Source organism: Diospyros lotus, chromosome 5, assembly GCF_014633365.1.
Source record: "Diospyros lotus cultivar Yz01 chromosome 5, ASM1463336v1, whole genome shotgun sequence".
NCBI lineage: Eukaryota > Viridiplantae > Streptophyta > Magnoliopsida > Ericales > Ebenaceae > Diospyros > Diospyros lotus.
In genome coordinates, this window is record NC_068342.1 from 33,814,378 (window position 1) to 33,832,334 (window position 17,957).

Below are 17,957 nucleotides of genomic sequence, written 5' to 3' on the forward strand. Positions count from 1 at the left end.
AAGGCCACCAGTCACCACCCTATCCATAAAGGCTCTGGCCACCTCTTGAGCCGAATAAGGGTGAGACAATCCTATAAAATGTGCAAATTTGGTGAATCTGTCAACCACCACCAGCACACTGTCCCTCCCTTCTGACTTAGGCAATCCTTCTATGAAATCCATGGATACGCTAGTCCAAGCTTGTTTTGGTACTGGTAAGGGCTGGAGTAACCCGGGGTAAGCCACATTTTCGTACTTGCACCTCTTGCAAGTATCACAAGCTAATACGAACTCCTTTACGTCAGTCTTTAACCTCGGCCAGTGGAAGAGCTACTTAACCCTTAGATAGGTGTTTTGGACTCCCAAATGTCCCCCTAGGGTAGACTCATGCAACGATTGTAGTATCTTTTTCCTCAGGTCCCCTTGTTTGCCTATGACCATCCTGTTTTGTAGTCACAGCAACCCTTCTTTAAGAGTGTAATCTCTAGTCCCTTGGGGCCTTACTACCACTTCTTGTATGAGTTCCTGTACCTGATCATCCCCTGTACAGCTATCCACCACCTTCTTACACCATTATGGCACTATCATAGAAATAGCAATCAATTTTCCGTCTTCGTAACACCTTGAGAGAGCGTCTGCTGCCACATTTTCCTTACCCTTGCGGTATTGTATGGAGTAGTCTAACCCCATTAACTTAGCCATCCCCTTTTTTTGTAGCTGAGTTTGCAACTTTTGTTGTAGTAAAAACTTCAAGCTCTCATGATCGGTTTGGATTATAAATTTACTTCCTTCCAAGTAATGGCGCCATCTCTCCAAAGCCATTAGTACTGCCAATAATTCCTTCTCATATATGCTTAAGCCTTCATGTTTACCACTTAGGGCTCGACTTAAAAAGGCTAAGGGCCTTCCCTTCTGAGACAGTACCACCCCAATTCCACTCTCGCAAGCATCTGTCTCCACCATAAAGGGCTTGCTAAGATCGGGTAGTCCCAAAACAGGCACTTCACTCATTGCTTTCTTCAGTCTTTCAAACGCTATGTCGGCCTCCTGCCCCCACTTGAATCCCCCTTTCTTCAATAGTCTTGTTAGAGGTTTACTTATAGTCCCATATCCCTTGACAAATCGCCGGTAGTATCCGGTTAGCCCAAGGAATCCCCTCAAGGCTTTTATGGTTGTGGGTTTTGGCCAGGCCAACATTGCTTCAACCTTTTTAGGATCAGTGCTCACCCCTGCTCTCGAAATTAAATGCCCCAGATACTCTACTTGATTCTGTCCAAATGCACACTTTGACCTTTTAATGAAGAGTTGGTTAGCTCGAAGAACCTCTAGTGTGGTTTTGAGGTGAGAGATGTGTTGGTTCAAGGTGTGACTATATACCAAGATGTCATCAAAGAAGACTAGGACAAATTTCCTTAGATATGGCTCAAAAATTTGATTCATCAAGGATTGAAAAGTTAATGGGGCGTTGGTGAGCCCGAATGGCATCACCAAAAATTCAAAATGTCTGTGATGTGTCCTAAAGGCAGTTTTGGGGGTGTCTTCAGGCTTCATTTTGATTTGATGGTAGCCGAACCTAAGGTCCAGTTTTGAAAAGAAATGGGTATCATGCAGTTCATCCAACAGCTCCTCAACAAGGGGTACAGGGAATTTATCCTTGATGGTTAGGGAGTTTAGCTTGCAGTAGTCAACACAGAAACGCCATGATCCATCCTTCTTTTTAATTAGGAGGACTGGCGAAGCAAATGGGCTTTGGCTATGTCTAATGAAGGATTGGTTTAACATATCCTTCACCATCTTCTCTATTTTGGTTTTTTGGGTAGGAGAGTATCTATAGGATTTGATATTGATGGGCTCTGTATTGGGTTTCAAGTTTATTGAATGATCTAAGGTTCGGGTTGGAGGTAAGGTTGTGGGTTCCACAAATAGGTCTTCGTAGCTATCTAACAGTTCATTAATTAGGTGTTGGGTGTGTACCTAGCTGATCTTCTTGGGTTGCGTCATGTCCCGCACTTGTGCTTCCCCATTGATCTTTGTCTCGGGTCCTCCTGCCACTGCCACAAGTGCTCCTTCCCCCACTACCATCAGTGAGAACAGCTAGGACAATTGGCACCATTTGTTCTTCAGCATCTTGTGTAATTTCCTTCCTGAAATCATCTTGCAGGATCCGGATTCCTTCTCCCCTAACGACGTCATTTTCCTTCCTTCTTTGTCAAAAGATACCTCCATCCTGTTGAAGTCGAAGCTGATGGGGCTTACTTCCTTCATCCAGTCTACCCCCAGCACCACATCACACCGGCCCAACTGTAGTAGCCTCAAGTTTGCCTCAAACTCCTCTCCTTGCATTTCCCATGTGAACCCATTGCATGCTGACTTGCTGATTACCCGGTTGCCGTTGGCGACTGTCACACTTAGGGGTTGGGTTCCTTGTAGTGGACATTTTAGCCTCCTAGTTGTTCCTTCATCAAGGAAACTATGGGTGCTTCCACTGTCAATTAGAATTAGTAAGCCCTGATGTCTCCCACTTTCGGCTACCTTAATGATCTTGTTGTTGGTCACCCCCTTGAGGGCATGTAGTGAAATTTCTCCATTGTTTTCCTCTTCCGATTCGCCCTTCTCCCTTACTTCTTCTATGGGGCCTTCCGCCCCTTCTTCTTCTCCTCCTTCCAGCAAGAGAATTTGCCTCTTACGTTGGTGCCCGAAGTGGTACTTATCTCCACATCTAAAACAGAGGCCAGCTAACCTTCTTTGTTCTCTCAATTGCTCCCCATGAGGCACTGTACTAGGCCTTGCCCCTTGTTTCGTGCCATCACTCTTGCCTCCCCCGTAGGTTGGCCCTATTGATAAGCCCTTGTGTTGTTGCAGCTGCTTTCTCATGAGGGCTTCTACGGTCATCTCCTGCAATCTTGCACTTTCAATTACTTGCTCCACTGACTGAGGTTTAATCATTTTTACCATGGGCCTTATGTCCTCACTCAGCCCACTCAAGAAGCTTGACACGAAGTAAGCTTTAGTGAGGTGCGGGTTCTGTTGAGTCATAAAGGATCGCAATTCCTCGAACCTCTTTAGGTATACCTCAACACTCCCCGTCTGCCTAAGTTTGTTAAATTCTTCAATGGTATCCACCCTGTTTCTCTTTCCAAACCTTTCACACAATTTGGCCACAAATTCCTCCCAGGTAAATGCATGTTGCACACTCACCCACCCTTGGAACCAAGCATCGACAGCCTTATTAAAATGGGCTGCAGCGATTGTCGCTCGCTGCCCCACTGGGCTCATTTCTATCTTTAGGGGGAAAGTTTTCAGCCAGTCTTACCTGGTTTTGCCGTGTGAACATTAACATGAATTGTTGCATGTCTTCTTGCAGCCTAGCCATGGACCCATCCAGCCTCAGCTCTATGCCCTCCAATCTGTGACCCATTCCTTCCAAGGCCCCTTCTATCCTGCTATCCATAGCTCGAATCGCCTCTCGGTCCTAGGTTCCTCCCGCTTCCATCTGGCCCATTCTATTTTGGAGCTCGGCCATTGTAGAGTTGACATGCTGCAGCTGCGTTTCAAAATTCTTCATGCAGGTCCCATCCACCATCTTTTCTCCTATCGTAACAACGAGAACCGGTGTCTCTGATACTAAATTGTCACGCCTTGGCAGTGACAATGAAGCAACCTTCTAATTTGGAACAAATGAGAAAGGTAGAAGGGGGTTCTTAGGCAGAGATTCAGCAACGAGAAAGAGAAATTCAAGAAGGAAAGAGAGAGAGACAGAAGGGAGAATGATATTCTTCTCTGATTTTTCATATCCATCTCAGGCGGGTACTAGGGGATATATAAACATCCTCTGGCCCCAGGTGCTGCCTCAACAGATTACACCTCTCTTAACTAACTATTTTGTCTTTTCCTAGGCTCCCTTTACATGTAAGATATTCCCTTAGGACACCCCACAGTGTACAGCTGCCCTCACCCCACTAGTACGACAACTTTAATTAAATGAAAACATAAAAGCATAACAGAAAACACAAGAACATTAAAACAGAAAATAGCCGGTGTCGTGCCATGGCCTTTGTGCGTGACAAGGACCTACCAACTAGGCAGCTGACCTTGACAGTCAACCATGGCTTTGGTTGTCATCCTTTTACCGTACGACCTCATACTTAGCGGTTTGCAATCACTTGGCAATCAACTGCAGTTCCAAATGACTTGACAGTCAACTTTTGTTCCGCCTGTTGATTTGCCTACTTGGTTATTCTCAACTTTTCCAAAATCGAAATGCTTGTGTTAACCTAGATCTCACCCTTTATATGATCACTCAAACACTCAAATGAAATCTCTCCTTAATTCGCAAATGAACAGCAATCAGAAAACAAATCAAGAACCAATCAAGAACCACACAACACACAAGAATTTACCCTGGTTCGGTCTTAATGAAGACCTACATCCAGCTTGGCTTTCGCCCCCACTTTCTCCACTATCTTGAATGATAATACAAGATTACAAAGCACTCAAACTCAACTCTCACTTAGCCCAAAAACCTAAAAGCTATATAGAGTTGATACAAGAAAGATATACACTCTTCCTCACTGCTCAATCTGATCCCAAGACAGATCACTAATCCGAGAAAGAAAAACCACACCCAAAAGCCTTCCCCTCCGCCTCTATATATAAGAAACTAAAAGGAGAAAAGGCCTCCTGACCGACTGCCCAAAACTGGCAGTTACAACCAACTCGGTCAGCCCTAGAAAAATAATAAAAACCTTCTAGAAACACAGCAGAAACATTACATGAAAAATATCCCTATCATTGCAAGCCCTAATCTAGAACAAATGCTTTAACAGCTTGAATAATCAGAAAATCCCACAGAAACAAATTCTCCTATAAATATTTCATAACTGTACAGCTCATAAATATTTTTGGTATTACAGTATGGCTCAGAATGTTGGGAAAATTAGCACCAACATGTGCAAAATGTGTGTGGTTAAAATGAAAATGTTAAGGTGGTTGTGTATCCATACAAGAAAAAACAAAATATGAAACACTATCATAGATAATAAGGTTGGAGTGGTGCCTAATAAAGATAAGACTTAAGAGCAAAAGTCACAGTTAAAATGGTTTGGATATCTAGAAAAGACAGATAGACACACTTATAAGGTGAGTTGCTGAAATGGAGAAAATTTATATATATATATATATATTTATAGAAAGAGAGAGAGAGAGAGAGCACAAAGAAAACTTGGTGCAAAACCAACCTCTTTATAATTTACAAAACAGGAAGCCTCGTGCATTAGGAACACTCTTTTATAATACTCTTTTATAATAATGCATCCAACTAATTTCGAAGGATAATAAAATTTTCATCACAATGCTCAACCCTTTTCAAGGGAATGAATACTCAACAATTTATCATATATGAAGTGAATGAAGCTAAACATCCCAGCATTCATCATGGGATCAGGTGGTTCAATTTTTCTAACATACTTGATAAGACTTCACGAAGATGATTCTAAATGTTATCAAATATAAAATAGCAAGAGACAATATCGAACAAAACCCAGCATATCAACTAATAAGAATAAGAAAAGGAATCAAATAAGGCTTTATTAGCAGTTTCTTCTAATGAACAATTACAACCTTTTCAAATAGAAATATGCACAAGTTTTCGACATTATAGCATGTAGATAGCTGCCAGATAAGGTAACTAACCAGTGCCAATAGTAATTCCTGCAGAAACCTAATTCTGTCCACCTTTGAGAAGTAAGCCATATCTCACACAAAGCTGCTATAATATATCCAAAAGATATCCTCTGGATTGAAAAACAATGTAAGAAGCTTAATATCCAAGAAAACATGGTTAGAATAGAAAAATATTTCCCTCTTCACCATCCATGCTGCACTTCTAAATGGCTCAATGCTGTTAACATCATGGATGATTATCACTGATTAACAATTTAACATTATAGTGAAAGTTCACGGGACAGAAATTGGCAAAGTGCATAATGTTCCAACAAAACAGAAGGCCTTCATATGCAAATGATCAAAGTTATATTGCAGAATTCATAGTAGCTCTAATTTATGGTAGAAGTAAGGAACTTTGAGGATTTGTGTGAGAGTTGGTTTGACTGGCATGGAAACCACAAGGCTGAACCTTATTGCCACCATGTGGGGTCAATTTTATGGATTCTATTGTGCCAACCATCTCAATCTATGATCACATCTTCCGTAAGGCATTATATCGTATGTCATACCGAAAAAGCCTTACTTCTCTTTCTGCCAGTATCTTCTTTTAGCTCATGAAATAGCAATGGTCCTAGGAGAATACAAGTCTCCAACAGTAACATCTAAGATATAGCTCCATAAAATAGTTATAATCCTATGAGAAAGAAGTGTCCAACATTAACGTTGTAATGAATTTAATCCTCAAAGATTGGTAAAAGAGACCCTGGTTTGGCCACCACACAGTTTGGACCACAGCACAATGGAGAATATACCCACTACCCAGCAAAGATGATGTCACAACTAATGAGACAAATCAACAAATATTGACTAGCAATATTGACCATTTATTTTGGTAATACTAGTTGCATAATTACCCACCCTAGAAGCAACTTAATAACATCAAAAGTTTACTGCCATTACCCTCCAAAAAGTAACATGAAAAATATTTTAAAACAACAGAATTCTTTAAAAAGGAAGGGATTGATTATGCACAAAAAATTAGCCCAAAAAGGGAAGAAAGAATCAAAAAGAAAATGAAATTCAATACAATCAGTACAAATTAAGTGCTTCAAAGGTCCTAGATTAAGTATTTATATGCTAAGAAAAAACAGGCAACGGATGCCTAAAATCACCAACTAGAAAGATTAAACAATGATGAGTATAATATTGTTTCTGATAGAAGTCAAAACTGTTTGAGATCAAACAAAATGTGATTAAAATCAAAACAAGAGTACATTTAGTCTACAAAAATGAAAGTAAACCAGTGTAAAATGGCAGCAAGATAAAATTTAGACAACGAAACACAGTAGAATGATTTAGGGGGAACCAGGTAAGTCGCTTCCAGTCCTCCTACAATTACATCTCATATAAGTGCAAATAGCAGTTTGAAAATTCCAGTTTGTCTTCCCTTTCATTTTTCACTATAAAAGAAAAGAAAGAAAAAAGAGATGAAGAAGAAGTGCCTGGATCAACTTATATATACTTTCTTAAACAAAAAAGGAATTTGAATTGTGACTTCCTATGTTTGGGGGGGGGGGGGGGTTCAGATTGTGAAACTTTACTAAAAAGGCCAAGTTTTTTGGCAGTTTTTAGCAACCTTGCTTGGTTCCCCGCTCTGATAAAATATTTGCAAACAGACTTCCAGCAAAAATTAATGGCAAAGAAAAATGACATAGTACTCAATGCATAAGATTACCCATTAAGACTTGCTATTGTCGTTGATTGCTGTGTTCAATGCATAACATTGAAATGAAGAGTTTCTAAAAGATGACTACCAAAACTTGTATTGAAATTGAAGGTGAACTTTGAATCATTTAACATGACAAAAGATGCAAATTTTGGTGAATTTCATGCATATGAACATGAAGGCAATTTTTGAAAGTACTGGTAAGGTAGCTCCTTTGAGACCAGAATGTCATGGGTTCGAGTTATAGAAAGAACCTGTTTGTAAGAGAAAGTGGAGAAAGTGAAGGGAAGACTGTACAAATACCAAACACCCCCCCCCCCCCCCCTCCCCCCCTGCGGGACCCTTGCAAAGTGAGGAGCCTCATGCACTAGACACCCCTTTTTTCATGCATGTTAAATGAATAGATAAACTACAAAATAAACACACTGTTTCAAAGGATTTTAAGGGTTCCTCATGAATCTATGAATAATTGGTTACTCATTTGTTCATGTACATAAAACAACTATTTGTAGTTAGAGGTTTAACATTGCAGGCAATACAGATCCATGCTACTAAAAGAAAGAATATCAGTGTTGAATGAATTAGTCAACCTAAAGCAAAGAGCACCTGCAAAATACCCATCCAGCGTATTCTTTCAATGTCAACACCATATGTGAAAGAAGTTGTTCCATGAAGATAACCACCTGAAATAAAAGAACACAAGTTCTATAATATCAAGCTATATCTGCAAACAACATGGTCAAAGAACATACAAGAAATCCTCTGAGATGACAGTAGCACATAAAACTCACTGTCACCATAAGACAATGGCAGCATCATGAAGGAAGAAACTGTGATAAACCAACAAGGGGATTTGGGCACCAAAATATAATTCATGCTGTCAATCCTTGCTATCTAAAACGTTGGAAAATTATTTAAATTAAGTAGATTAAATTAGTAAGTTGGAAATCCAATTGTTGTTTTGCCTTTGATGATGAAAAACTTAATATATTTGGCATTTGAAAATGAATTATATTTTATCTTTGGAAATTCAAAATGATCAATCCAATCGATGCCAAAGAATATATATGCTTTCAATGTATGCAAAATCTTTTATATTTATTTTGAAATCAAATTTATTTGTTAGTGTGTGACAAAATTATTTCAAACCATACACAATTGGTTATATCCCAAGGAAAAACTGTCAACCATTTTGTGCCTTTAACAAATGGGCTGAAGAAATGACCAATACTGTTCACTTCCTCCTGAATAAAGTCGACCACTTTTAGCCTTAGAGAAAAAACAGTCGATAGTTCTTGTAAACTATCGACAGGGGTTTTTCACACTCTATTGTTTTTATGTAAGTTCAAAATCTGTCGAAAGTCACTATAGAGTGTCAACCTTTTCCCAAAACAATCGACCGTTTGCTGAAAGAAGTTACCTCTTCTAAAAAATGTTGAATGTTTGCTAAAGCCAAAAGAAATTTTCAAATGTCTAGATGGAAACTATCAACAAGTTTGGTAAAATTGTCGACCGTTTCTTCGACATGTTTTAACGGCTAGTTTTTGCAGGCATTAAAAACTCCCAACGGCTCTACAATGGCTAGTATCTTCAATGCTTGGGATAAACCTATAAATACCAGCCCAAGGATGCACTATAGAGGCTAATGAAGGGATAAAAGCTTACAAGTGTTTTCATTCTTCTCATTAGTGCTTATACTTTCATTTTTCCCTCAAAAAGGCTACATATATCATTTGTAAAACCTTGTAAGCCTTTGTGTATTTATTTGAGAGATATTGTAATTAAGAGATTCATCTCTATTGCATTTATTGTTGTACATTTCCCAACAGTGTGCTAGAGGGTCTATTTTGGTATAAGTAGGAGGTCGTAAATTCCTAACAATTTTTCTAGAGGGCGTACTTGGTAAAGTAGGAGGTTATAGTGGATTTTGAAATCTCTAGTGGCGAGCTAGAGTAGTGGAGTAAGCTAGGTTTAGCCGAACCACTCTAAATTTCTTGTGTCTCTAGCATATTTTGATTGATTCTTCGCTTATATTTCACTGTTTTGTTATTTATTGTTGAAAACCTCCACAAATTTTTAAAAATCATAGACACCCAGTTCCCACCCCGCCTCTCTTGGGTGTGAGGCGCCATTGATACACAAAGCTAACACCAATAAGCTTGGCAATTAAATTAGTAAGTTGGAAAGCCAATAAGCTTGGCCACCCAAAAAGCATGCATTAACTAAGAATGGTGAAAGATATTCATAATTAGGAAGTTTTGGAACTCCAAAAGGCATCCATAACGAGGAAGTTCAAAGTATTTAATTGACAAATATTAAAAGATTTACAATGAAAATACATACATACACTGTTATAGATTGGGCATCTAGATATGAAGTTGAAAAGTACTTGGTTCCTATAAATTAGTGCAAAACCAAGGGAATGGGATCAAATCTGAGCTAAGTTGAATCCCAGAGATAGAGTGCCAGATCCCTTGCATAGTGGGAATGTTCTAACTATCTTCAAGAAGAATCATCACACATTTTAACAAGAGATTTGATATTTGTTTCAATTCAGGCTTTCTTTGACTACACTAGTAACAATCCCCATTTTCGAACATAAAATATATCTCGGGAAACTATCTCCCTAACAACTATCCATCTCTCAGTAAAAGACTTCCTCAATAACTGTCTCCATGATATTGTGTCCTATGTATCTGTCACGACCTTAGGGGTAAGTCAATAAATGATTGGCAATAACCACTTGTATGAGACGTTAGTTGCTAACTAAGTGGGGGTTAAGTGGTTAGAGGGTTAGCTAATGGTATTGTTTTGTTGTTATGTTGGTTAGGTGTGTTGTTATATTGTTAGAGTTGTTGTTATTGTTGTTGCTAGAGGCTTTATAAGAGACTTACGACAGTAAGAGGAAGGATCATCGAGAATAATAACAAGTTCTTTACTTTCTCTCATTCCCTCTCGTTCTCCCTTTTCCTAATTCTATCTATTCTTCTTAAATTCATTTCTTCTTTCTTGAAATTCAATCCGAATTCTCTCAATTGCCCAACCCACAATCAGAGGACTTGACAAGTGGTATCAGAGCCAACGGTTCTTGGCCATGGTTCCGACTAATTCCAGTCACGAAACTCAATCAAATTCTGACAATCTTGGTTCGGAATTGAATGTGAGATGGGAGCAAGTTCAAGAGGCGATCTTAATTGAAGCTGAGAGCGTGGAACCCAGCGAACTGGAGCGACCCACAACGATCGGCTTGGAATTGTGGATTACCGATCCACAATGGATGAAGACATGATCAGCGATTGGGGTGCAAAATTGAACAAGTCGCAAAAGGCAATTCAAGAAGTAGCAAATTCTGGTTATTCCGAAAAATTCAGAGTCAGGGTTCCTCGACAGCTTTAAGGCGAGATCGAATGCAAAGGCAGAGTGTTGACAGACGCCAGCAAAAGCGCAACCCAAGACAAGGCAAAACTAAAGGACATGACTCAACCCAAGATGAGGCAGAACTGACGGACACGAGCAAGGGCAGTGACCGAAATGGTGAATTACTATTAAGGCAAATGGTATAGGGCACCAGGATGAAGCAATTGGAGGTTAGGACGGAAGCTTTGGAGTTTGGGATGTCACAAATTCAAGAGGCAATGATTCAAAGCAGGGAGGAGATGGCGGTTTTGAGGGAATCGGTGCAGAGGGTGTCGGACAAAAATCGAGAGGCTTTGGAGGAGTGTAGGGAAACCATGGAGCAGTATGGGCAGAGGCTCAACAACATGCTCAGCATGTTGTCCTTCTTGCCCCAATTCCAGTTGTCTTCGGATTTTCCGCCACGAGAGACCTTTGATCCGATTCTACCACATCAAGGTAGTTGTCCAAGAACTCAGGGGTTCTTGAGGCAGAGGACCAGCCTATGGTGGAGCAAGAGATGCAAGTTAAGAATTTCCCGCCTTTGACTCATAACCATCCACCCATGCCAAGATTGGAGATTGCGATGTTTGATGGGATGAAACCAAGATGGTGGGTAATGTCATGAACCTAGGATTCATAACGGGCTGAAATCGGCAATCAGAAGGATCCGATTGATTTAGAACCAAGAATTGACAGATTTGGGAAAGAAAATGAGAAGAAAGAGAGGGAGAAATAGAAGAACCGAAGAGAAAGGAAGAATGGTAGAGAGAAGAAATTAGAATTTCAATTCATTAATTTTTCAGCATATTCATCTCCTCTTACAATGGGCCTTTATATAGGCATAGATAGCTCCTTAACTAATTTCTAACAGCACCCATGTGCTCCTAACAAACAACCAAATATCTCCTAACAAACTAATATAAGCCTATTACAATATTACCCCTTTATTATATCCCTATCACAACATTACCCTTCTAATCCTCCTAGGGACATGACAAGGACATGTAAAAGATTCTTCCTAGTAAGAGTAAAGGATAAACTTAGTTGTGTTAGGAACCTAGGGGTTAGGAGTTAGCTGAATGATTGTTAGGGAGTTAGGAGAGAACCTATAAGAAGGCTTGTGTAATAGTTGAATGGATTATCGAATAATACATGAATATTTTCCATATTCTCTCTCTCTAGTCTTTCTCTCTCTCGTTCTCCCTCTTTCTGTTATGTTTCCCTCCCCATTCTATTCTTCTTCTTCTAAATTCATATTCAAACCCTAGAAAACCCTAGAGGGTCTTACCAAAAGGTATCAAAGCTAGGCCTTCTTCAGCAGCTTCTGGCGCGCAATTAGAAGGTGACAGAAGTTCCGTTCAGCAACAGTGACAGAATAACGGAAGGAACACGCCTAAAACAATTGGAGCTTCACCTTGAGAATTTTGAGGGATTAATGGGGCAAACACAAGAAGACGTGAGGGCCCAACGAGAAGATATGGCAATCCAATGGGAGGATATGGCAATCCAGAGGGAAGATGTAGCCACCATCAAAGACAGTATACGGAAGCTGGAAAAGGGTCAAGAACGGGCCGACTTTTATGGACAGAAGATAGATCGCATGTATGCGATCATGTCGACATGGCCACAATTCCGATCGCAAGAAGAGTCTGTTCCAAGAATGGAGACAGACGTAATGGGTGATGGAATATTACTACGACTAGGTGAACCGAGGGGAATGGAGGAAAGGATTGCAGGGGAACGTGAAACCCATGGCATAAGTCACGGGCCGAGGCATGGTGTCCACCCGCCAACGCCAAGGTTGGAAATTCCAATCTTCGATGGAACAAAATTCCGACGACGGGAAGTGGACTCAAGTCCAAGGTGGTGCTACACCAAGGCAGTTGCAATTAGGGCAGGAGTTCCAACGAATTCAATATGGTATTGTTCAAGGCGAGTGACATGTTGCTGTTCAGAAGCAAATTTTCAAGGATGGGGATTGGGGAGATGGAGAAAGGATTTAAAGGGAAAGGAATTTTTTCCAAGATCTACGGCGGAAATGATTCCAGCAAAGAATGGAATCCTATCCAAAACCTCTGACTTGCAAGAAATGGATGAACTACTTGCAAAGGATTGGATAAGAATCGAGAGTTGCAATGAAGAATTCAATACTCCTAAGTTGCAACAAAAAGTCGATAAATCAGCTAAGGAGAATCAGGCAAGCCCGGACGCCAAGGAAGGAATGGCATATACTGGAGATAGCAAGGTGACACCCTTGAAAGAAGGAATTGGGGTAGAAGAACCTGCAATTGACGCCAGAAATCAAGAAGCCGGAGAGGTAGCAAAGTCAGATTTTAAAGATCTTAAATCTATTTCTCTTGAAGCAACAGGACCGGAAAACATTGATTCCTTAGGAAAAGTAACTGCGACACCAATGACAGAGAAGCTTGCTGAAGAAGAACTATTGGTGAATGGGAGCAAGCAAGAAAAAGCTATTGAGGAGCAAAGGAAACAATTGAAGCAAGTCTATACTGCTCAATTGTTGCATCTGGGGGACATTACTGATATTGTGGTAGTGGAACTGATCTTAGCAGAGGTTAAGGATATTACTGGAACTAACAAATCAAGGGAAGAAGAGATACTTGGCATGGAGATCTTCGAGGTATACATTTTATGTTTGCAGAAAAAACAAAAGAAAAAGAAGGTCAGAGGAAGGAGGAAAAGGCTGAAGAGGAGAAAGAAAGAAAGAAGAACGAAACAGCTAGTGAAAGTTGGGATTGGATGACAAACAGGGCAAGGCAATGTGAGTTCTTGAGGACAAGAACTCTTTGAAGGGGTGGGGATTGTTAGGAACCTAGGGGTTAGGAGAGAACCTATAAGAATGATTGTGTAATAATTGAAGGGATTATCGAATAATACATGAATATTTTCCATATTCTCTCTCTCGTTCTCCCTCTTTCTATTATGTTTCCCTCCCCATTCTGTTCTTCTTCTTCTAAATTCATATTCAAACCCTAGAAAACCCTAGAGGGTCTTACCAAGCTGCAACTTATTTGAACCATACAGCCGATTCTTGGTATCAAGGCTTCATCCAAGATGAGGGAAATCAAGGGAGTTGGGCAGAATTCGTTGAAGGATTGTTTAAGCAATTTGGTGAAAGAAGCGTGGCCAATGTGATCGAGGAATTTAGTAAATTGAAGCAAGAAGGGTGTGTGGTGGAGTATCAAGCAAAGTTTGAAGAATTGAGATCTATTGTATGTACTGTGCAACTGGGATTGACAAAGCAATATTTGGTGTCCAGTTTCAACAGCGGGCTGAGGGAAGAATAGCGACCAATGGTGAAAATGATGATGCCTACATCTGTAAGGCAAGTAGCGAAGAAGGCACAGCTACAGGAGTCACATTGGAAGCAATCTCCAATAAGTACACAATGGCAATGGAAATTCAGCCTTCATTCTATCAACCATTGGAAGGGGATCAAGTGAACGTGAATCCTAAGGTTTTTCTTAACCCTAATACAGCCAAATCAATTACTACGGAGCAATGACGAAAGTTAGGATTATGTTATAAGTGTGGAGACAAATTCAACCCCGACCACTGATGCCAAAAACATTTGCTTAACACAGAAGGAATAGAGGATGAAAATGAAGAAGAAGAAGAAGAACCGGCGAGAATTGGGTGACGAAGAAGGCACAGTTGTTCTAAATTCTTGGGGACAAGAATTGCTTGAAGGGGGATTGTCACGACCTTAGGGGTAGGTTAGTAAATGGTCGGCAATAACCACTTGTATGAGTCGTTAGTTGCTAACTAGGTGGGGGTTAAGTGGTTAGAGGGTTAGCTAACGGTACTAATTTGTTGTTATGTTAGTTAGGTGTGTTGTTATATTGTTAGAGTTGTTATGGTTGTTGCTAGAGGCTCTATAAGAGACCTACAGCAGTAAGAGGAAGGATCATCAAGAATAATAACAAGTTCTTTACTTTCAATACTCTCTCTTGACTTTCTCTCATTCCCTCTCGTTATCTTGTTCTCCCTTTTCCTCATTCTATCTGTTCTTCCTAAATTCATTTCTTCTTTCTCATAATTCAATCCAAATTCCCTCAATTGCCCAGCCCACAATCAAAGGGCTTGACAGTATCTAAAGATTCTAAACACTTCAGCTAAGCAGGATATATTGTCAGGGCTCAAGTCTATGGCATAATAACATGAATGGCAGGCCTAGGTATTTTTCCACCTGACCTATGTGTGTCCCTTTATTTCAAACACCTATACCAATACTATGACTTTGCATCTAATATGTTCACAGTAATGAAGCAGATCATCTTATGGGCCTTCAGTAGTGACAAGTATCTGATGAGTCAGCTTGCATTTCATATGTTATAATCCAAACCCCAACTAACGGAAATTTTCATCAAGCCTATCGCTTGGAGTTAAAACTCATCATATAGTTAGAGATCACTGATGATCATTTAATGCAAGATTATGGAATTTCTGTAGGCAATCCTTCCCAGTAAACCAAAAAGTTTGTTAGAGAATTCCAATCCAGTTACAACTGTCAAGAAGTTCAAAAAGTTCCCAAATAATGTTCTGGTATTGGTAAAACTTAGATGAAAGATAAAACCATTATACCATAGTATTTAACAGGTTATAATGTGCCAAATGAACAAAAGAAAAAGAATGAAACAGATATGTTGAGCCTTAGTTCTTGACTGATAAAGAATGCTTGTCAATAAAAGAGATATCTGTTCTTGAAAGTTTTGGAATTTGATGCATTCTATAGTAGCGACCTCTTTCAGTAAAATACGCAACAATCAAAATCTTTAGACTAGCATACGTACAAATCTTCAACTTCTTGCTCCCTTCATAAACTGTTAAACATGACATAGGATTTAATGGCCTTAGAAAGAAGATACCATGGATAGAAATAGTCGAAGGTTAGAATTCATATAGCTGGCACCAACTAGGGGGATTAAGACTTGCTATTATTGTTGCTCTTGGTCTTGCTTCCTTTATAAAATGCATTGCTTAGAATTGCAGAAAGTGTCTTGCAAGGTCCAAATGTGAATTAGAGAAAGACATGAGTTTAAAATTTCAGCGATTTTACCTTGAAGAAGAACTCCAAGGAAAAAAAGGTTTACTCCCCTCAGCAACGCCTTCTGTGTAGCATCAACACGATTGGGAACTTTCTGAAATAAGAAAAGGAAAGCTATTTTTTAAAGAAAATGCAATAATAGTTTTTTCATAATGGCAGTGAGCAACTTTATTTTTCAGAGAAATTATTCAATGCAATCACAGGGCTTTATTTAATTGCACAGAGTGTCATAGCATATTAAAAGTTAGACCTATTAAAACACAATGTTCCTCGGGTAAATATACCATTGCTACCTTATATACAAGTGCAAGGGAAAATCCAGCGACAAAAAGAAAAAAAGGCATCACAAAGTCTGCCAAGTGTATGCCATTCCATGGGCAATGACCAATGATCGGAAAAATTGAGCCAGCATAATCCACAAGCATCATAAGCTGAAAGAAAAAAATATGGTGGGCCATTAGTATCATAAGATGACATATCAACCTCAAGGTTAAGGGTTAAGTTGTTTCAAAGCTTCATTTCTTTTCCCAATGCTATGTCTAACCGAAATTAAAAATCCAAAATATGCACTGTAGAAACATATAGTTAGGTGAAAATAAGCATGCATCTTTGCTACATGTAGAAAAGGAAAGCTTTGCTTTAAAGGGATGAAATAAAGTAGATTACTTGAAGTCTCAATTTATTCATGCAATGCACAGACCTCATTGAAACTGAGTTTTCTCTTTAAAATACTATGCATTCATACGGAAGAGCAAAGCTAAGAAGACATAGATCTAAGATCTGAAAGTCCGTTCAAGAGAATCCTAATACTATGCTTCCAAGTAGGAAGTACCAAAAAAGAAGTAGAAGGCCAATTTTGCTCACTCGGAACAGAATTCACATTGGAATTGACTATACCATGATAGATTTTGGCCTAAATACCACTACTTCAATCATGAGCTACCACACGGATAGAAGAAAATAGACGAAGTTCAGAGAATACATAAATAAATAACGAATATAATTCCTCTACTTTAGTTCTTTCGGCTGTCAAACAACGAAAAGAATATTTTTTTTGTCTGGGAAATAAGACGTCGAAACAATACCGTTGACAAACAAAGCACTTCCATTGAAGAATAAAAACAAGAGAACAGCAATTTACATGAAGAAGCGACCGATTAAAACACATATACACGTCTTAATATAGGAACAAAAATGAAAGCGGCGACAAAAAAATTAAAAAAAGAACAGAACAAAACAAAAGCTCGATATGTAGATCGATCTTGGAACTTAGTAGCAAATCGTTGAAAATAGCAAGGAGGTTTACGAAGACGCAGAGGCCGCGAAACACGTCAAGAGACGCGACGCGAGTCGAAGTCGCAGCTCTGTTCGAGACGAGGACGCTGCCGTCGTCGCGTATTGGCACGTAACGGCGGTCAACGTCGGCCATTATCCGCCGGAGTTTTGGTATCAGCCGGAATTTCGGAAGCAACTGATGAATGAGAGCGAGCAATGGCGACAAGTTTGATTGGGAGGCCGCCAGAACGGAGAAGCCGAAACTCTCGCGCTGAGAGAAAAATTGAAACAAATGGGGTGTGGCCGTGTGGGTACTATAAGGCGAAGTGGGTAGTCAGTCAGTCAATCCCCTTTCATTCGCACGCACGTACGTTCGGTTGGTGGAGAGACGCCCAGTGGGTAGGCCGCCGATCCAGTGAGATTGTGCCGCGTGGATCGTCCGGCAATCTACGCTAACTTTTCCCTTTGCAGGCGGAATGCAACTATTTATTTACCTCCCCTCCCCTCCTCTAGTAGTGGGAGTGGGAATTAATAAAATTTTGAATGGACGGGCGAATTTAATTTGTATTTTGTATAATAATAATAATAATAATAATAATAATAATAATAAAAGCAGTAAACACAATCATGATTATTTAATTGAAGCATCTACAGAGAGTAGTAAGCATCCCTAACATTCTATCCCGTAGAATTAAAGTGCGTATTCCTTTGCACGTTAGCATCTTGTCATTTCATACTTTTATTTGGCTTATGCACTACCGAACGTATTATCTATCTATTAGATAATTACTAAAAAAAAATTTGAGATAATGAAGGGTGATGTATATCACACATAAAAAGATAAAGAGA

At 39.6% G+C, this 17,957-nt stretch overlaps 1 protein-coding gene across 1 annotated transcript in view; it reads right to left on the reverse strand.

Moving 5' to 3' along the window:
- The window catches only part of LOC127801369 (uncharacterized), a 47,190-nt gene extending 29,802 nt beyond the window's left edge, over positions 1-17,388 (reverse strand). The window contains exons 1-5 of the mRNA XM_052336397.1: positions 17,140-17,388; positions 16,127-16,264; positions 15,846-15,927; positions 7,976-8,052; positions 5,671-5,771 (exon numbers count right to left, since the gene is read on the reverse strand). Coding sequence (XP_052192357.1) covers positions 5,671-5,771; positions 7,976-8,052; positions 15,846-15,927; positions 16,127-16,264; positions 17,140-17,262 — 521 coding nt within the window. The 5' untranslated portion in view covers positions 17,263-17,388. The remainder of the gene's footprint in view (positions 1-5,670; positions 5,772-7,975; positions 8,053-15,845; positions 15,928-16,126; positions 16,265-17,139) is intronic.
- Between the last annotated feature and the right edge of the window lie 569 nt (positions 17,389-17,957).